Below are 21,516 nucleotides of genomic sequence, written 5' to 3'. Positions count from 1 at the left end.
TAGTAATAAAATGAGGTTCATGCACTGTACATTGTGGACAAGAGATATTTTATTTTGTATTCTTATGGTCACAGTTATAATCAGAACTATCATTGATCAATCATTTAGCATTGTCGAATCAGTTGACAGAATAATCTTTGAATTATATCTATGTTAATCCGAGCAAATATTAATGTATACAGATTATCATCACTTTAATCAGTCTATTGTTGTTCTGTATCATTCTTTCTATCTGCTTAAGCTGTTGCACATCCTTGTATCCACTCGAACTTGTGGGTCCAGCAGGGCCTTGGTCCATCCACTTGCACATATTCAGGCGCATAACAACATGCACATAGTTATGTAAAACACGCACGTTCACACACACACTTATTAAGGACAGGGAGGTCGTCTCAGGACAGTCTCTCTGATAGATACACTATCACAAAACTGCACAACATAATACACACTTGTTTGTCTCTAAAGTAGCAGTTGATGTCTATATAAGGAGAACTTTTTGAGTGTGGGGAACTGTTAAAAACAAATGTTGGATTTGAAAGTGTAGCTCTAACAGCTCCTAGTAATACACCTCTCTCTTCTCCTGGGAACCAGTGAACACCTCACCTCCCCTACAGTAGGGTCCTGCTCGCCTAATCCCACAATAATGATGCAGTCAGCCTGACGGATGCACCTCTGTGTCCACGGGGTCAGTGTGTAGTCAGTCTGGTAAAGAACTATGCGATGGATGTCTTCTTGTTGGCCCAGCCAGCTGGACAGACGGTACTCATGGACACTAAAGAGGAAAGGAGTCCATTAATGACAGGCAGCATTGCTTTGCTGGCAGCATCCAAGACATCCATTTTCCTCTTGTGCCAATAGAGCAAATTTTAGCAGAATTTAATGAGCGTGAAAGACAAAGCACAAAGAAAATAAAAACCAACAGAAAGCAGTAAGACACTGAAAAATACTCATTTTATTTGAGGTTTGAATAAGAGAAGATTGAACCAGCAAAATTGCATAAAATGTTTGAATATGGCACAAAACATACCTGTCAAGTGCAGCAGCTCCAAGACGCTGTTTGATAATACCACTTGTCAGTAGAAGAGTAGGACCTTTATGTGAGAGATGATAGATTACACCCATGAATGTCTACTTCAAGGAGGTGTTACGTCCAGGTTACAGACAGCTGAAAGTGATTTGATTGTTCAGGTGCATCTCAGATCTTTTAAAGTCAAACATCCACCACATTGTGAAGCATTGGTGAAAGGATTTTATGTGATACATTATAATAAAGCAAGGAAAGGTACTACACTGAAAACACTCATTTAAACCAACTGTTTGTAATCTCTAAAGTCCTCCTCCTTATATGGTCAATCCCTAAAGCCCTTAATGCTCATTAAAGTGAAAATCTAATTCCTTAATTTGGTGTTAATTTGTCTGTACTGTCTTATTTAACCAAAATCAAATGAGCATCTGTCCTGAAGGCTCAGTTCCAGTTCAAATTAGGGTGCAAACAGGAATCCATAATACTTAAGGAGAGAGTATTTCCGTCATGGAAGACAGACAGCACATCTAATCCTGTCTCCATGCCTTGATAAGAAGTTTTGGAAAATGATAACAGAGTAGAGCTCTTATGTTTAACTCTCATGCCCTCCTCTTCTTTTTAGTCAGAATTTTGAAATCCGACGTCATCCATACTCTGTTGATGCATTTTACAGCTTTTCGACACCTTCGTGGACAAAAATGCACACATATAAAATCTGTGTGTGTGTGTGTGTAAAGGCATGGGTCTGCGTGGCATTGTTGCAGTCTCTCATCCTCATTTTTCCAACCATGTTTCATGACATCACATACAGAGGGTTTATAGTGTACAACATACATATTACAGTGGCACATCATATATGACTAAATGCATTTTACTTTAAGATTTTCAAGAAAAGCTCACTTACAAGTACGTAATTCAAGTTAATTAATTTTGAGTCTTGCTAGTCCACAGACCTACTGATGCAGTAAGTGTGTGTGTGTGTGTGTGTGGGGGGGGGGGGGGGGGGAGCTAAGAATAACCTCTACCCTTCTACCCTTCATCTAAAACTGACGTCAACACGGCCATACTAAATTTGTCTCACAATCTTATTGCCACTATTACAGAAGCTCCAATGACAGCTTTTCTCCTCCAGGTAACAGTAACCATAGCATCCATTAACCCAGGTATTATTAGAAGCATTGTGACAGGAACCAGTCACGCCAGCCAACAGGGAGGTGGGTGAGTGAAACCAAGTGACTTTGCTTTACACAGGTTGAAAATACCATTTTAGAGTTTAATATGAGAAAAACTTAGCTGTCCTGTTAAAATATTCAGAAGATACTTTAGAATCAGATTTGATCAATATCATCATGTTTGTATAGAAATTGGCCATAAACTCATTCTGAATATTTTCCATTTAATTGCATTTATCTCTTTATTATATTGTTTTGATTTTATACTCTTTTTAATTTTCAGACCCAACACTTTTGAGTATTACACGTTAAAATGTTTTACAACAAAGTAAACGCAGTTGAGTTATTCATGTTCTTTAGGCTTTGTTACTAAGCACAATCAATAGGAAATGCATGCTACATACACCATGTTACCATAAATATTCACTCAACCATCTGAATAATTAAGCTCAGGTGTTCCAATCACTTCCATGGACACAAATGTATAAAAATCAAACACCTATCCATGCAAACTGCTTCTACAAACATCTGTGAAAGAATGGGTATCTCTCAGGAGCTCATTGAATTCCAGCATGTTACAGTGATAGGATGCCACTTATGTTAGTTCAGTCATGAAATTTCCTCACTACCAAATATTGCACAGACAAATATTAGTGTTATTATACAAAGTGGAAGTGACTGGGAAGAAGAGCAACTCGAACTGCCACGAAAACCACAAAACAGGGTCAGTGGATGTTGAGGTGTATAGTATGCAGAGGTTGCCAAATTTCTGCAAAGTCAGTTGCTACAGGCCTTCAAATTTCATGTGGCCTTCAGATTATCTCAAGAACAGTGCATAGCAAACTTCATGCAATGAGTTTCCAAGGCCGAGCAACTGCATCTAAGCATTACATCACCAAGCACGATGTAACGGATTGCCAACACTGGACTGTAGAGCAGTGGAGGGATGGAGGGAAGGGGGATTATAGCGAGGGATTGTTTTTCAGGAGTTGGACTCGGCCTTAATTCCAGTGAAAGGAACTCTTAATGCTTCAGCATGCTGAAGCATTTTGGACATTTTGCCCTCCACTGTCTGTATAGTGAAATACTTCATGCTCCCAACTTTGTGGCAATAGTTTGGGGATTGCCACTTCCTGTTCAAGCATGAAAGCTCACAAAGTAAGGTCACAAACACATGGATGAGCGAGTTTGGTGTGAAAGAACTTGAGTGGCTTACACAGAGTCCTGACCTCAACCTGACAGAACACCTAATTAGAGGAGAGACTGTGAGCCAGGTCACCTTACAAATCTGCTTCTGGAAGAATGTCCAAAAATTCCCATAAACACACTCCTAGACCTTGTGGAAAGCCTTCCCAGACAATTTGAAGCTGTTATAGATGCAAAGTGTGTACTGACATTTTAATAAACACTATGGATTCAGATTGGGATGTCACTCAACTTCCTGCATGTGAACACTATATTTTGCCAGTGCAGTGTATAAACTCAACTGATAGGTTAATTTGTGTCAAAATAAAAACAAGTGTTCAAAGCGCTAAAATTGCAAGGATTAAAAATATAATTGGATAATTTCAGCAAGCTGTGTGTGTTGCATGCAAAAATTCAAACATAGCTCAAAACTGAATAAAACTTTATATATAAAAGCAAAAAACAAGAAACTCGAAGGGAGGTATTTTACTTGCAAAATTGGATCCAGTCAAATGGATCACAACACATGCAAAAACATCTAGTTATTAAGCAGGAAAACAACCCTAGACATACAAGGAATCTAGAGGGTTAGAGAATGAATGGCTTTACTGTCCATCTCAGTCACCTGATCCTATCCTAACGGAACTGCATACCACCTGCTAAAGACTAGACTGAAAACAGAGACCCCACAGCAACAAGAGCTGAAGGTGGCTGGGAGAAGATAATGGGGAAGGATAAAAAGGATCTGGTGGCATTAATGACTCAAAGACTTTAGGCACTCATTAACTGCAAATGACATTCTAAAACATCTACATAGATCTTGCTTTATTGATGTAAAACTAGACATACTGACCCTCTGGTGTGGCACATTTATGTAGCGTCAACCGCTTTAGCCATCTCCACATTATGTGTTTCAATATATTCAGGTTAATGTAAACTATCCTAATACTTAAAGGACTGGTAAATGAATTGATATACTGGATAACTCAACAGGGAATGAATATCTAATTTCCTTTTAATCAGATTAAAGGCCACTAAACAAAATGAGAAATGATTTAACTACTGTAGTGCGCACACCCACACTCCTCTGGCAGCCTGGCAAATGAATTTAGTGCATGCTTTTGACTAAATGCACTTGGAATTGTCCCAAAAAGAGCCCGAGACAAAGAGCATGAAGAAGATAAAATTATCTGGATTGTTTTTTATGCATATTCTATTTCAGCTGCCTTTTGGCTACATTTTTTGTTCTTTTTCCCCCCTTTGTTTAAATATATCCCAAGATGTACTGGTCTTAGTCTGTATTTACTGAAAGTAGAAAGTAGAACATACAGGAAATCCAGTCTCGTCAGCCATATGCAGTATACTGACAGCTAATATCATAATATCCTATTAGAGCGATTAGAACATGCTGTAGGTATTACAAGTACTGCGCTGCAGTGGTTTGTATCATATCTATCTAATAGACTCCAATTCGTGCATGTAAATGGAGAGTCCTCTTCACACACTGAGGTTAATTATGGAGTTCCACAGGGTTCAGTGCTAGGACCAATTCTGTTTACATTATACATGCTTCCCTTAGGCAGTATCATTAGAAGACATAGCATACATTTTCACTGTTATGCCGATGACACCCAGCTCTATCTGTCCATGAAGCCAGATAACACACACCAATTAGTTAAACTGCAGGAATGTCTTAAAGACATAAAGACCTGGATGGCCGCTAACTTTCTGCTTCTTAATTCAGATAAAACTGAGGTTATTGTACTCGGCCCTGAAAATCTTAGAAATATGGTATCTAATCAGATTCTTACTCTGGATGGCATTACCTTGGCCTCCAGTTATACTGTGAGGAACCTTGGAGTCATTTTTGACCAAGACATGTCCTTCAACGCACATATTAAACAAATATGTAAGACTGCTTTCTTCCATTTGCGCAACATCTCTAAAATTAGAAATATCCTGTCTCAGAGTGACGCTGAAAAACTAGTTCATGCATTTATTACTTCCAGGCTGGACTACTGTAATTCATTATTATCAGGATGTCCAAAAAACTCACTGAAAAGCCTTCAGCTAATCCAAAATGCTGCAGCAAGAGTCCTGACAGGGACTAGAAAGAGAGAGCATATTTCTCCTGTTTTGGCTTCCCTTCATTGGCTTCCTGTTAAATCCAGAATTGAATTCAAAATCCTGCTCCTCACATACAAGGTCTTAAATAATCAGGCCCCATCTTATCTTAATGACCTTGTAGTACCATATCACCCTATTAGAGCGCTCCGCTCTCACTCTGCAGGCCTACTTGTTGTTCCTAGAGTATTTAAAAGTAGAATGGGAGGGAGAGCCTTCAGTTTTCAGGCCCCTCTTCTGTGGAACCAGCTTCCAGTTTGGATTCGGGAGACAGACACTATCTCTACTTTTAAGATTAGGCTTAAAACTTTCCTTTTTTCTAAAGCATATAGTTAGGGCTGGACCAGGTGACCCTGAATCCTCCCTTTGTTATGCTGCAATAGATGTAGGCTGCCGGGGGATTCCCATGATGCATTGAGTTTTTCCTTTCCAGTCACCTTTCTCACTCACTATGTATTAACAGACCTCTCTGCATTGAATCATATCTGTTATTAACCTCTGTCTCTCTTCCACAGCATGTCTTTATCCTGTCTTCCTTCTCTCACCCCAACCGGTCGCAGCAGATGGCCGCCCCTCCCTGAGCCTGGTTCTGCCGGAGGTTTCTTCCTGTTAAAAGGGAGTTTTTCCTTCCCACTGTCGCCAAAGTGCTTGCTCATAGGGGGTCATATGATTGTTGGGTTTTTCTCTGTATCTATGAAGCGCCTTGAGGCGACTTTTGTTGTGATTTGGCGCTATATAAATAAAATTGAATTGAATTGAATTGAATTAATAGGCAGTTCCATTTGTGATATTAACATTGTAATTTTTTTTTATATCTAACCTTTTAACAGGTTCTTATATGAAAACAAACAGCTAGTGTTGTTTGACACAACATGGATATTAATAGTCTTCCATCAACTCTTCCCCAGCTGTCTTCCCTCTGGCTGTCACCGTGCTTACCACTCCAATCAGGTCACCACGTCCGTATTCCCCTATCAACTCTTTCTTGCCATCCTCCTTCATGATTACTGAGCGCAGTCGACCACTCAGCACTATGAAAGTGCTGTCTGATTTCTCTCCCTGCCTGCAAAAAGAAAAGAAAATACAGATAACTTCAGTCTACTGCAAATTTGCAAACAACTCAATCACATTTCCAAATTCAGCTTCCCCTCCCTCGATTAGTATTTATTAACTTGTCCCACATGAACCAAGTAATGCCTGCAGTGTTACGAGTTGATTTCACACATGAGACACAAGGTCAGCAGAGGAATACCTGTAAACAGCCCTGCCAGCTTCGACAGCCATCCAGTCAAGAGCAAAGTCTATTTGCCTGACAAAAGATGACATCCTCTTCACCACAGCATGAGCAACATTCAGCACCACTTTGGGCTCCACTCGCATTATCCTAAGGAATAAAGAAGAATCCACAAAAGTAGAAGTAGCCATCTTTGTTTTCCCCTCCAACTCTACAGTGCTGAACATCACAACAGTGTGAGGATGTGTGTCCAGGTCACTCACTCATAAAAATGTGTTTTGGAAATAGAGAGGAAGCTGCAATCTCGCTGAGCTCAAAGGAGTCGAGCACTTTTGTACATAAACACCGAAGCGAGAGGAATTACTCACCACGGACATCGGGAGAAGTCACAGCACACGAGCAGGGAGCGAGCACACGAAGAATGATTATTGTGACAGATGATTATTTGCATCTTTTGTCAATAAACACACTTTATTCTACACAGGAAGTCCTGCTTTCATGCTCGGACTGGAATCAAAGGCAGTGAACGGGGAGTGTTTCTTCTGTGGGAAAAAAGGACATTATGCAGACTCATGCCCAGCTCGGCCAAAATAGCAGGCCCGTCGGTAAACGTAGGGATGCAGTTACCTTTGGTTAAACACACACATCCCACAGATAGATTGGTCCAAGAGTTGTATTGCGGGTTGGAGCTTGTGGTGCCATCCACTCCATCTGAACCAATCACAGTTCCTGATTTGTCCTCTGTGTCGTTGTATTTAGCAAGGACTGAGCTCTCTCCCTTCCTCCACATGGATCCTACGATTATAGAATAGACCTGCTTTCTGGCGCGCCTCTCACCACCAGTCACCTGCATAGTCTTTCCAAGCCAGAACAGGAGGCCATTGATTGATACATAACCAGTTCACTAGCTGCCAGAATAATCCGCCCCTCCAAGTCCCCACTTGGAATCTCTCTGTCCATGGATTGACTTTTGGGGGTTAAACAAAATCACTGTTACGAACAAGTACCCCCTGCCGTTGCTTTCTTCTGCCTTTGAACTGTTACAAGGGGCCACCATTTTTACTAAGCTTGAATTAAGAAATGCTTTTCATTTGGTCAGGATCAGGGAGGGAGATGAGTGTAAGACAGCATTAAATATGCACCTGGGACATTTTGAGTACCTGGTCATGCCTTTTGGCCTCACCAATGGTCCCACAGTTTTTCAGGCCCTAGTGAATGACGTGTTGAGAGATTTCATTAATCACTGTGTTTTTGTGTACCTGGATGACATTTTGATCTTTTGAAGTCCTTGGCAGACCATGAGGGACACGTCTGCCAGGTACTACAACAGTTGTTGGAGAACTGACTTTTTCGTCAAAGGAGAGAAATGTGAGTTCCACCTACAGTCTGTCGCTTTTCTTTTTCTTATTGTCGATCAAGGATAGCTGCGGGTGAACCTGGCAAAAATCAAGGCAGTGGTGGAATGGCTAGAGCCCAGGACCCGTAAACAGCTACAGAGGTTTTGGGGATTTGCTCATTTTTACATCCGCTTCATCCATGATTTCAGTTGCGTTGCTCTCCTCTTGACATGCTTATCCTCTCCCAAGGTCTCTTTCCAGTGGTCTCCAGTGGCGCAACAAGCATTCACCCAGCTCAAGCAGAAATTTGCCTCTACGCCCATCCTGATTCAACCAGACCTCTCTGAACCGTTCATAGTTGAAGTGGACGCTTCGGATTCAGGAGTTGGAGCTCTGTTGTCACAGCATTCCAGGGGTAAGCTTCATCCATGTGCTTTTTTGTCCTGTCGTCTCTCACGGGCTGAGCGGAATTACGATGTGGAGGACCAGGAGTTGCTGGCCATAAAGCTTGCATTGGAGGAATGGAGGCATCTGGATGGACCACAAAAACCTTGAGTACTTGCAAGCAACCAAATGCCTCAACTCCCATCAGGCAACGCGGGCTCTGTCCTTTACTCAGTTCAACCTAACCATTCCTTACAGACCCAGCTCCCAAATGTGAAGCCACATGTGCCTTCCTCATCAGGTGAGACCTTGGAGAAGGCTATCCTGCACGCGGCCTGCATTATTGGGGCTCTTACATGGGAGACAGAGACCCTGAACAGAAACACTCAGCAGGACATCGCACGATATTGCAAAGTCTGTTCTGGTGGCCATCTCTTGCTTTGGATGTCCAGGATTTTGTTTGCCCTACCTGTGCACGGAATAAGACGTCCAACTCTTTGCCTGCTGGGTTTCTCAGGCCCCTACCTATCCCGAGGAGGCTCTGGTCGCACATCGCCCTGGAATTCATAACTGGACTGTAATCATTTTCAGGTAACACCACCATACTCACCGGTTTTCCAAGGCTGCACATTTTGTTGCTCTGCCCAAATTGCCCACCACTTTAGAGACGGTGAGACTGCTTACGGATCATGTGCTGCTCCGCCTTCATGGCATACCTCAAGACACTGTGTCCGATCAGGGTCCACAGTTCAAGTCACTTAACACTTAACATGTCACAAAAAGAAATTTAAACGGATCAGAACACTGACACCAGCTGAATTTTCTCCAATTAACCCCTCACCTGCAGCTGGATGATTCCCAGCAGGTCTTTCTTAGCAGCTTGGAGGATTGCACTGCTTTTACCAAGATAGGTAGCATCAGCGTGCCCTCCACTGTCTGTATAGTGAAATACTTCAGATGGTGTGTGTTGCATTGTCACACTCTTCTTCAGACTAGACTACAAAGACAGGCACAGGAGAGAAACTACTATAGAGGAAGTAGGTAAGATGCAGCAGATACTGTGCTATTGTGTTACATTTACACACAAGACCTGTCACCACGCTTCAATGTAAAAAGCAGACCTTACTTTGTGAGTGATAGGACTTGACGGAGCCTCCTCAATGGTAACTCGAGCTCGTTCGCAGGCCATGCTCAGGTCATTACCTGTAACTCAGAAAACAAAGGATTAGGATAACGAGTACATCTGTGCAGGAAATTAATACAGCCATGTGGCATTTGATGATCGCTTATGTCCAAGGCAGTGACCCACCTGTGCATTCAGTGGGCATAGAGGTGGATCGCAGCTTCCTGGTTGAATGGCTGTCCTTTACACCATCTGTTTATTGCAAAGTCAAGTGCCAGCACTGGATCAGTTTCAATACAAGACAAAGCTGAAATTGAACGGCATGTAGTGCATGTTTGTGTGTGTGCTTGACCCGTCTCTGCAGTGTTTTCAGTGGTTCCGGCAAGTAACTTGTCCTGGAAGTGGAGAATAATCTTTCAGTGATGAGTCAAATATGGACGGGATAGGTAATCTTCAAGGGTTTGCTGGCAATTACAACTGTGTAGCAGATATCAAGTTAAAATAATTTTAAATAATTTCTTTTAAAATATGCAACAGAGCTCTGTACAGATGAAGTATATTCCTCATCAACAGTTTACAGTCACCAATAATGTCACTACCACACATTCAACAATATTTTACTTTATGAATTAATCTGTTTAAGGCTAGTTTGAAATATAGAATAACTAAAATCTAAAGATTTTTAAAGTACATTGAAATATGGACTTTTTAAAAAATAAATTTCCTATCTCTAAATCAAAGATTAGATTTAATAATCATAAATCCAGAGGTAAGTCAGATATATATGTTACTGCTCCCTGTTTCTGTTGAAATGTTATTTTATGCATTTTCTATGATCTATGATGGACCAGGTTATATTGCTGTGCTTAATGTTGTGTGAAATTAGCCTGTGCGTGTGTGTGTGTGTGCGTGTGTGTGTTCTATGCCTGTTGATACACAAGCACATAACAAATCGAGTGACACAGTCATCGTGACCATGTGTATGCACATAAATACTGTAGGTGTGCACTAATTAAATCTCCTCCTACTGGATTGAAGAGCTCAGTTGTTAGGCCCAGATAGTTATGCAAAGCCAAAAAGGTGACTCTTTGGAGGTGCACCATAATTATCTGAAACAGGGGGGGGAAACACACACACAAAAAACTCTGGCAGAATATACTAAATATCATGTTGTAGCTACATCCAAATTAGATGTTTAATTGGAGAAAAAACAAACACTACATCATGCAATCTGTTACCTGAATGACGCGTACAAGTGTCTCAGGACGACACAGTTTTATATGGAGCTGGATAACCCTGGCAAAATCGAAGATAAGAATCAGAGAAATCTCATCCACATCTTTCACAGCTATCTATTTGGAACTGTCCTCTAAGTAATAAATTGGGCTAAGGATACTTTCCCCAAGGTTTATTACGTGACCTGTACGTGTACCTGTGCTTGCAGCATTTTAATGTGGCCTAAATAACTGTCAACACTTCAAAGCTCTATAACACAAGTGTGATAGTGTTTAAACGGTTTCTATGCAATGGCAACAAAGTAACAAGATATGAAAAAGTTATTCTATTGTAATAACTGATTTTTCTATACATTACATACGTGGTTTGAGTTCATTACTGCACAATCAGTTCCAAACAACATCAATCTGAGTGTGTGAAAAGGATGACAATGATGTATTTTAAGAAGAGAAAAACAAAGTTGAAAAGATGCAGCTTTAAATAAACAAATTACAGCAAATACAAAGTACATTAATTTTGTTTCAGGGGCATGAAGGTAATGAATAAACAAATCACACTGACACAGACACTTCAGAAGGCAAATGAGGACATAACCTAGAGAGAAAAAACAGGAGCTCACAGTGATAGTGTCCAGAATACTGAGCAGGCTGTGGACGCTGTCTCCGGGGAGGACATCCTTCACCACTGATTCTGTGCCATCCTGCAATACAAAAAAGAAGAATACAGGACATGACATCTAGTTGGATGAAAGCAGGAATTTAAGCAAGCCAACAACATATTGGGATGCCACTCACTTTTTGTGATGGCAAAAAATGAAGTAGTTACTAATTATTCTACTGCCCTCTTGTGTTCATACTTTATCATTAGACATAAACACGGAAACTGGAAAATAGAAAAGAAGACTGAAAATGAATGTAAATTAAATTAGGTACAGTTTTCAGTTGACCTCGCATTACACTTATTAAATGACCAGTGGACACAGCTGTTGACATGGAAATACAATATAAAGCAATTAAGTTTCAAGATTAGCTTGAAGAGAGAGTCAGATGCAGATCATCATGTCATTTACATACAGTCCCGATCAAAAGTTTAAGACCACTTGAAAAATGGCAACAAAAAAATATATATATCATGTATTGCATGGTTGGATCTTAACAAGGTTCCAAGCAGAGCTTCAACATGCAACAAGAAGAAATGGGAGTGAGACAAATCATTTTTTACAGCATGTAATTTATTGAAAACAACGTTTAAACTGAAACAGGCTGTTTTACAGGTGATCAAAAGTTTAGGACCACACCTTCAAAAAAACCCCTGTAAACCCCACCAAAACAGAAATCAAAGTTCCAAACATGAACTCAGTAATGAGTAGCTCCAAGTAGTAGAGTAGCACATTATTGTTGATCTCTTCAAAATGTTGTTGCAGCATGCTTGATTCAAGCATTTCCATGAGGTGAGTGGGAACATTTCTCCAAGTGGTGAAGACGGATGCACAAAGGGCACCTACTGTCTGAAACTGTTGTCCATTTTTATAAGCTTCCCTTGCCATCCATCCCCAAAGGTTCTTAATTGGGTTTAGATCAGGGGAACACAGAGGATGATCCAAAAGAGTGATGTTATTCTCCTGGAAGAAGTCCCTTGTCTGTGGGCATTATGTACTGAAAAACCCAGTCCTTACCAGACAGACGAGGTCCCTCAGTCTTGAGGGATGCTCTCTGCAACATCTGGACATTGCAAGCAGCCATTTGATGCCCCTGCACCTCCTGAGCTCCACTGAAGGAAACAGCACCTCAGACCATTATAGCGCCCCCTGCATCTCAGGTGGGATCTGTCATGACAGTAATGCTGAAAACCATCAGGACCATCAAGGTTAAATTTTATCTCATCAGAGAATAAAACTTTCTTCCACCTTTCCATGTCCCATGTTTGGTGCTCTGTTGAAAAGTCCAAACAGTTAGTTCTGTGGTTCAAGGAGATGAGACCTTTGAAGACGGGTTTTGTTTTTGAAGCCCTTCAGTCTCAGATGCTGCTAATGGTTATGGGGCTGCAGTCAGCACCAGTCACGGCATTCATTTGGGCCAAGGATTGTCCAGTGTCTTGACGGACACCCAATTGGATCCTCCAGCTGAGTGCTGGTGAAAGTTTTGGGGGTCTTCCACTTGACTTTTTTTGTTCTATAACCCTCAGGAACATTTAAGAAATTTCAAATGGCTGCCTGACTGTGTCCCACCTCAGCAGTGATGGCGTGCTGTGAGAGACTCATTTCTTCTTGCTGCATGTTAAAGCTGTACTTCGAACTTTGTTAAGATCCAACCATGCAAAATATGATTTTTTTTGCCATTTTTTCAAGTGATCTTAAACGTCTGAAAAGCCTTAGTTTTTTTTAAAGAGACTCCCTTCAGGGATCTTGCAGGCTCTGGGGTCAAAATTACTTTTGAGATTATATATTTGATATTAAACATTAGCAATAAATTAAATACTGTGCATCTTTAACACAAAAATGCCTTTAACATGTTAAGTGCACTCAATTAATTCTTTCCAAATGTTAATTCATGACATCACAGTTTATTTATGACATAATAATTTATTGCATTAAGGTGTACATAGTTTGGATAGTATTTACTCGTACTATCATTGTCTACCATTAAAATTTACTTGGTGATGTGTGACAAGCAGAGGTGGCAAAAGTAAAGACATTCTGTACTTAAGTAGAAGTACAGATACTAGTGTTAAAAAAGCAGAGGTACTGATTCAACTTCTTTACTCAACTAAGTGAAAAAGTACTTGTTACCTAAACATGAGTCTAACTACTGTTTGTGTGTGTGTGTATGTCTCGACCTCAAAATGCACTCGGCCTCACCCCGCCTGTTGACGCTTCTGACCTTTTTCCAGACAGAAGCTCTCTGTGATAGGTGTAATAGTCTTAACTAAGAACATGTGTAATCTACTGAATAAATGCTTTGATGAAATGATAATTAATGTAATGGTAATGATGATGGTTATGAATAGTAGCAGTAAAATATTTCCCTGATCTCCACATACTCAAAGAAAGTAAAAAGTAGTTTTCTACCAGCTATTTGGTGCAAAGCTAACTGAAGCTTGTGCTATATTAATGTAATAATTAAATATTACTAGTACATGGGAGTACAAACTTTCATTTTTAATCGTAATTAATGTACTCAGCTTGAATCAGTTAAGCAGAACATGAGCAGAGAAAAAGAAACAATTTTTTTTAAAGTAGCTCTATTTCCTGTTGCCTACATTATAGTGGGTGAGTTTGCCTCTAAACAGAAAATGAGTACAGTCAGGGGTTAAAGCTGAATTAGCAGATCAAGTCAATTTATTTTATTAGCACACTTAAAAAGAACAGAGGTTGACCAAAGTGAATTCAACAAGATGTAAGCAGATATTTTTACCTGTTGTCCTGGCTGATTTCCAGCCAGGACAACAGGACTGGTATAAAGTTGGTATGAAGCTGGAATTCAGTGAATGAATCTAATATCAGCAGCTTAACTTCATATTAATATCTGCTACACAGATGTGACTAAACTCTGACCATGAGCACCGCAAACTGTGCACCAGTCACACACAGTTTAAATCCACAGTACAGCAAACTAACCTGTTTATGCTGCACTAAACTCCATATTATTTTTATGTAACTTTTAAATTACACAGTCAACCTCAGTTTGTTTAGCAGCATGTTTCACAATATGAAAAAACATAATGCCACATGTACAGACCCAACATGTGAATTTTAAACATGAGTTCTCCAACGAGAAGACGCTATGGCACACGTTTTTGCCTCTTTCATTTATTTTTATGCCAGGTCCCCTGGTGATTGTAACACAAACAGGTTTGCCTTTCACGTGTTACTGTTTAGGCTCAAATCAGTTTGATGTTTGAAGGGCTGCACTGACCTGAAATAATAACATTCCTCAAATGTTAAGCCAAATGTAACAAGCCCGTTTTGAAAATGCAATTAGAAGGTACAGATATTTGTTCAAAATAGAGGGAGTAAAAGTAAAAACTTCTGGTGAACAGTGTGAGAAATATGCATAAAAAAAGAAAAGAAAGAAAGAAAGAAATTAGGAACCTTGCGCCTGCTGGCAATTTTCCATGAAGATGATTTGAAATTTCTAATTTTCTTTCTCTTTCTTCTCAGATATTAAGCTTCTGGATTCATTACCGATGGTTTGTCTAGCGGGCGCTCTTATGTGCAGCCACACAGTGGCACTGCTCTTCCAAATGACACATTACTCACCACTGACAGTGCCAGTTGTGGCCCCTGTGCATAGCTGCAGTGAATCTGAACAGCAATGGCACGATACAGGTCCCACACAATGGTAATTTAATTAAGGTTAAAGAACACTTTTTATGACTTTTTTCTGTCTCAGTTTCTCAGTGTGAACATACAGTATGGGTTACGCAAACACGCATCTCAATTTTAAAATCTCCGCCACTTTATTAGGTATGACTGTGTCCACTGTACAGTAAGAAGCTATTTGCAGCCATCTCAGGTACACTACACTTGTGGCCTATTAAACAACTTTTTAAGCTTATTGTATTTCAAATTTGTCATTAAAATACTTTTTAAAAATATGATTGTTCTCTACAGAAATTGTCTCATGCAGTCCAAGTGAAATCTGAAGATGGTCAAATCGTACTGGGAGCCACCAACACACAGAAGCTTGTTGAGCTAATGATGTGCTCAAAAAGAGATCAAGGGTGACCTCTACTGTTTAAATTCAAGATGATGCATGATGAATATGTATTTTCAGCTCAAGACGCTATCCTGTCTTCTTTCTCCAACCCCTCCCTCGCAATCAAAGCAACCATAGCGCATGCAGCAAAGTTCTTAGTCTCAGGGGCATCTTTACACAGCCTGCACCTGGGGTCCTACCTGGTGTGATAGACCCCAACCTCTATGGATCTTGTGCTTAGTGCTTGTTCCTGTGCTGCCATGATTAGTGCCTCTGTGCTGTCTTTCAGTCCAGCTTTGTCCAGCCACTGGTAGGATTTCTGGATGTCAGCCACTTCCTCTGCCGGTGGTACATACCGTGCAGGGGCCTATCGTTCCATGATGGTTCCCCCCGTTCCTCCTCATTCCTTGGTTTTTGCTGCCTGAGGTATTCGCTGAGCACGTGGTCAGTTGGGGCCATCTTATTGATGTATTCGTGGATGTTTTTTGTCTCATCGTGGACTGTGGTGCTGACACTCACCAGTCCCCGTCCTCCTTCCTTCCGTTTAGCGTACAGCCTCAGGGTGCTGGACTTGGGGTGAAACCCTCCATGCATGGTCAGGAGCTTCCTTGTCTTGATGTCAGTGGCTTCTACCGCCTCCTTTGGCCAGCTTATTAACCTTATCACCAGCAGGGCGTAGGTGTTGATAACCCGGATCTTGTTCTTACCGTTCAGCTGACTCCTCAGGACTTGCCTCACACTCTGCAGGTGGTTGCAGCTTTCCTAGCAGCCTCTTCATGATTCCCATTTGCCTGTGTGACATATCTATATATCTATATATATATATATATATATATATATATATATATATATATATATATATATATATATATATATATGTGTGTATATATATATGTGTATATATATGTGTATATATATATATATGTATATATATATATGTATATATATATATAGAAGCCACTGACATAAAGACAAGAAAGCTCCTTACCATGCATGGAGGGTTTCACCCCAAGTCCAGCACCCTGAGGCTGTACGCTAAGCGGAAGGAAGGGGGCCGGGGACTGGTGAGTGTCAGCACCACAGTCCAGGATGAGACAAGGAACATCCAAGAATACATTGGGAAGATGGCCCCAACTGACCGAGTGCTCAGTGAATACCTCAGGCAGCAGAAACCCAAGAAAGAGGATGGAGACGAGGAACCATCATGGAAGGACAGGCCCCTGCACGGTATGTACCACCGGCAGATAGAGGAGGTGGCTGATATCCAGAAATCCTACCAGTGGCTGGACAAAGCTGGACTGAAAGACAGCACAGAGGCACTAATCATGGCAGCACAAGAACAAGCTCTGAGCACAAGATCCATAGAGGCTGGGGTCTATCACACCAGGCAAGACCCCAGGTGCAGGCTGTGTAAAGATGCCCCAGAGACAATCCAGCACATAACAGCAGGGTGCAAGATGCTAGCAGGCAAGGCATACATGGAACGCCATAACCAAGTGGCCGGCATAGTGTACAGGAACATCTGTGCTGAGTACAACCTGGAAGTCCCGAGGTCAAAATGGGAGATGCCCCCAAGGGTGGTGGAGAATGACCGAGCTAAGATCCTGTGGGACTTCCAGATACAGACGGACAAAATGGTGGTGGCTAACCAACCGGACATAGTGGTGGTAGACAAACAGAAGAAGACGGCCGTAGTGATCGATGTAGCGGTTCCGAATGACAGCAATATCAGGAAGAAGGAACACGAGAAGCTGGAGAAATACCAAGGGCTCAGAGAAGAGCTCGAGAGGATGTGGAGGGTGAAGGTAACGGTGGTCCCCGTGGTAATCGGAGCACTAGGTGCGGTGACTCCCAAGCTAGGCGAGTGGCTCCAGCAGATCCCGGGAATAACATCGGAGATCTCTGTCCAGAAGAGCGCAGTCCTGGGAACAGCTAAGATACTGCGCAGGACCCTCAAGCTCCCAGGCCTCTGGTAGAGGACCCGAGCTTGAAGGATAAACCGCCCGCAGGGGCGTGCTGGGTGTTTATATGTATATATATGTGTGTATATATATAGGAACAGTTTAAAGACTTTTTTATCTCGGTCTTGGTCTTGGCTTGACTTTGTCTTGGTTTAGGCGGTCTTGACTACAAGTCTACTCTAGTGTTGCAAAGTTATTGGTGCAAACCATCAGTCTGGGCATTCAGCCCAGCTTCCCAGTGATGTGATTTCATTGCAGAACTTTAGTATGAAATGTTAAGCTTCCTGAGCAACAAGGCACAACCTTTGGTGAGTGTGTGCCCTTGAAATAGAGAGTGGCTATTGCACCGTGTAAACTTGCTACTGGCTCAGAATGCGAGAGTACTGGACATCTTTGTGGAGTAAGCATCACAACTGTGTGTCTGTGTGTGCAAGAGTTTTGTGCTGCAACTGAGACGTTGTTGGCACCAGAGCAAATCTGTTTTCCTGATGAGGGGAGGTTCAGGGAAATGCCTGCCTACATCGAGAACAGGTGGGGGCGCCCGTACTGTTTGAGCGCTATTGATGGCTCCCACCTATCCATCATAGCACCACAACACTATCATACTATTTCAACCGTAAAGGCTGGCTCGCACTACATAATCATTTAGGGTATTGTTGATGGAAAAGGTCGGTACTGGAACATGTTTGCTGGATTGCCACAGAGCTTGCATGACGCTCAGGTTCAGAGACTGTCCACACTGTGGGAGTTAGCCAGCTGGGAAAACCGCCTACCAGCTCACATGAGAAGCTTCAGTGAATACTGCTTATTACATCCTTGAAGACTCAGTTTATCCCTTGAAGGGCTGGCTCGTAAAACCTTTTCAAACACCTGACAGCAGAACAACAGCTTTTCAACCAATAAGTTTTTTAATTTTTTTGTAATCGGTCGAGCAGCCAATTCCAGTTTCCAACAATGGAAACTGAAATTGGCTGGGCCGCGCTATGAATTCTGGGATAGGTTGAGCCACAAAGGATACACCCGACCCATCCTTCAAATCTGGGGAAAAGGAGGACGCATTTGTCGGCCGCATTTAGAGGAGTCTTCAAATTTGGGCTGCCTTCGTTGCATCGCTGTGACGTAATCGCCTACTAATGCGGCTTCAGGAAGATGCAGCCTCTGAATTTGGACACAGCTAATGAGTTATTAGAAATGTCCTTGCTTGTTCAAAGTTAAGTCGCTCCCAGTGAAATACGTACCATTTCCAGACTTTTCGGTTGGACCCACTCTGGTCGTTCCAGTCTTTGATGACCTGATAATTACTCTTTATTTTTTACGTTTTTGTCTGCATTGTTTTAACGTCCGCTGGTAATCCAAACACTCTTTTCTGTGGTGTTCTTTTTAGACTGGTCTGGCTTTCGTCTTCAGACTGCAAGTCTGATGTATCACAGAGTTCACTTCTTATTGCTTAAACGTTTCTAGAGGAGGATATGGAGGCCATGAAAGCTTCTCCCCGTTTATCCAGGAACAAGGGACAATTTAAGCTTAGCTGAGCTTTGTTACACCAAGACTGCTGTTCAACTGCCACACTCAGTGGCAACTAATTCTGGGTGAGGGGACACTGGAAGTAAGACTCCTTGTAACAAAACACTTGGAAGATTACAAACATGTCATTAACTACTTTCACAATATTGCAAACGATAGCAACGACATCTACAACTCGTACACAGTTATCCCCTCCTGTTCTGAATGGTCTATTTGAGTCACAAGTGGGCCATTATGATGCAGATGCATTATCCTATGTACTTTTTTCAGTTGTGATGTGTTTGCATCAGTTTTTTCTGAAAGCCTTTTCACAATTTACTATAAAGGCAAGTGAGTCTTTCACAAGAGATGTTTAATCTGACCAATTCAAGTCATTTTCATAAGGAAATGTTGAGATATTACCTTAAGGCCCAGGGAGTCTATATTCTTCTCCCAGGTATGTTAGCTGGTGTACATTGTATGTAAATGTAATGCCTACCACAGACCCTACATCCAACATAAAATATATGTTGTATATGTTGTACAATGTATGCATCAATTTCTGCAGCTTTCTTCAACTCAACTGGCGTGTAAGGTCCCAGTCCTTTCAATTTTACTAAAAGTTACCTTACGGTCAGATTGGACGGCTAGTTGCAAGTACTTTGCCCTTCATCCATGTGTTTATGAGTTTTCTTATGACTCCAAGACAACATAAATGCATATAATCTAAGGGAAACATTGTAACCCTTTTCACTATACCACCCAAAGGAGACGATATTTGATTCAAGTGGTGGTCTTCATCAGTCATTAAGTGACAATTAGCATCGGTTCTTAACTTTGCATTAACTTTTCATCCTTCCACTCACCACCTTGAACACATTTATTACAACCAGAATAACCATTATGAGCCTTTGTGTTTTTAATGAAAGCTTTTGCAGGTGCATCACACACAAATGGACATACTTTGAGTGTCAGCCATTGCAAATAAGTGTCATTCTTCAAAATGTGAATAAATGGGCCTTAAAACTGATCAAAACTTTTTGGCTTTCTAAGACAATGCTGAAGTCTACCGCTTTTGAAAAGGGGGAGTCCATCTATATTAAACTGCAGTGTTATTTAATTAAGCAGTCAAGAATAAAGATAGCCATGACACCAAACCTATCGCCAAGCCAAAATGATGGTAATCCCCACCATCCACTATCATAGTTCTTATTGGACCTTGCGTCCTGAGAAATGCGCTGGCACCATTATATATGCTTTATATGGTATATTATATAGAGTGCAGTTATGCACCTAAAGAGGCTGAAAATGTAGAAGCCAAGTGTCATAAACTTGTTATTTAAAAGGTCAGTATCAGTATTATCTGAATCAACAGCTGATGCAGAGCAGCCAGAGCTCTCAAAACTAGTTGTGAGCTTTGTGTAGTGATACAGAGTTTACACTCACTTCTGAACTCAGCACATAGCCCCTTTCATCTGCATTACAATAATCTGAAATACCAGACACCACTATCACTCTTGGGTGCTTAACTTATCCACTGATACAGCTACGTCTACTTGTAAGTTTTGTGTGCTAACCATCTCTTTAACTGCTGGAGTATCTCTGTGGGGTTCGAGCGTCAGGAGCAGCGCTCGTCACAGTTCTCTCCCTCATGCACAAGATCACACAAAGAGTTCTGCCTGGTGTCTAATGCTTTTTGCCGTTGTAGTAGAATTGTCTCGGATTGTTCCAGCGAGTTTTGTGCTAGACAGACCCATCAAGTGTTAGTTCTCTCCACAAGAATGCATTGCCAATGTCAGAGGAGAATGGCCAGACTGATTCCAGCTGATAGGAAAGCAAGACTGAAAATAACCACTCATTACAAACGAGGTATGTGCAAGAGCATCTCTGAAGGCACAACACATTGATCTCCCCCAGTGTAACTTTTGTTACATAAGAACAGGTCACTGAGGCTACAACTCACAAGGGTTTACCAAAACTGGAAAAGTGTAATCTTGTTTGATTAGTTTCAAGGATGATTCGTCCTGCTCTCCATCAGCAGGTGAGTGGTGATTAAAATAATCCTATTCATGCCAAGGGGAAATTGAGAGACAATGCTTAGACTGTTAAATAATTGAAAGTATGATCTCTCATATTAATTATAACAGTTATTAATGTTCTGGTTACTTATAGGATATTATAGCCATTTCTGAAACACATTTGTGGTGTTCCTAATATTTTGCCTCACCTGGAAGGCATGGAGAAATCCTTTTCACCAAGAACCAAGTGCCTTAAAACATTATTCATAAGATATGCCCTTTTAGTAACAAAGCCCTTGATGGTTTCATTTTTAGTTACTTTCTCTGCAGCCCAAAAAAAATTCAATTTCTTTTACAATAAACTGTAATAGAGACAATTGGAGAGAAGGAAAACCAAACAAAAAAAAAAAAAAAAAAAAAAAAAAAAAAAAAACCACAAACACACATAATACAGTGTTTAATTAGCAAAACAGCTTATCAGAACACACATTTGGGCAGTAATTGTACATTACAGGCTT

General features: G+C 41.1%; 1 protein-coding gene, 1 long non-coding RNA gene and 1 pseudogene across 2 annotated transcripts; all 3 read right to left on the bottom strand.

Annotated features, from left to right (window-relative positions):
- Window positions 1–211: 211 nt before the first annotated feature.
- On the bottom strand, window positions 212–7,047 carry LOC147325775 (patatin-like phospholipase domain-containing protein 7). Its single transcript, XM_086302515.1, has 5 exons — window positions 7,003–7,047; window positions 6,758–6,889; window positions 6,445–6,568; window positions 1,028–1,091; window positions 212–772 (listed from the first exon to the last, which is right to left on the bottom strand). The coding sequence occupies exons 2-4, from the start codon at window positions 6,883–6,885 to the stop codon at window positions 1,074–1,076; spliced, it is 270 nt and encodes an 89-aa protein (XP_086158641.1). The 5' UTR covers window positions 6,886–6,889; window positions 7,003–7,047; the 3' UTR covers window positions 212–772; window positions 1,028–1,073.
- Window positions 7,048–9,322: 2,275 nt separating this feature from the next.
- LOC147325774 (uncharacterized) lies at window positions 9,323–9,966 on the bottom strand. The gene is made up of 4 exons (XR_015130587.1): window positions 9,936–9,966; window positions 9,770–9,835; window positions 9,587–9,663; window positions 9,323–9,457 (listed from the first exon to the last, which is right to left on the bottom strand). It is a non-coding gene; the product is annotated as an uncharacterized LOC147325774 (long non-coding RNA).
- Window positions 9,967–18,254: 8,288 nt separating this feature from the next.
- LOC147325773 (uncharacterized) lies at window positions 18,255–21,218 on the bottom strand (annotated as a pseudogene).
- Between the last annotated feature and the right edge of the window lie 298 nt (window positions 21,219–21,516).

Source organism: Aulonocara sp. 'chitande type north' Nkhata Bay, linkage group LG7 (genome assembly GCF_057382095.1).
Source record: "Aulonocara sp. 'chitande type north' Nkhata Bay isolate Kocher_YH1m ecotype deep benthic linkage group LG7, A_spYH_male_GT1.1, whole genome shotgun sequence".
Classification (NCBI taxonomy): Eukaryota; Metazoa; Chordata; class Actinopteri; order Cichliformes; family Cichlidae; genus Aulonocara; species Aulonocara sp. 'chitande type north' Nkhata Bay.
The sequence above is the reverse complement of the archived record's forward strand: the minus strand, read 5'-3'. Positions and strand labels throughout refer to the sequence as shown.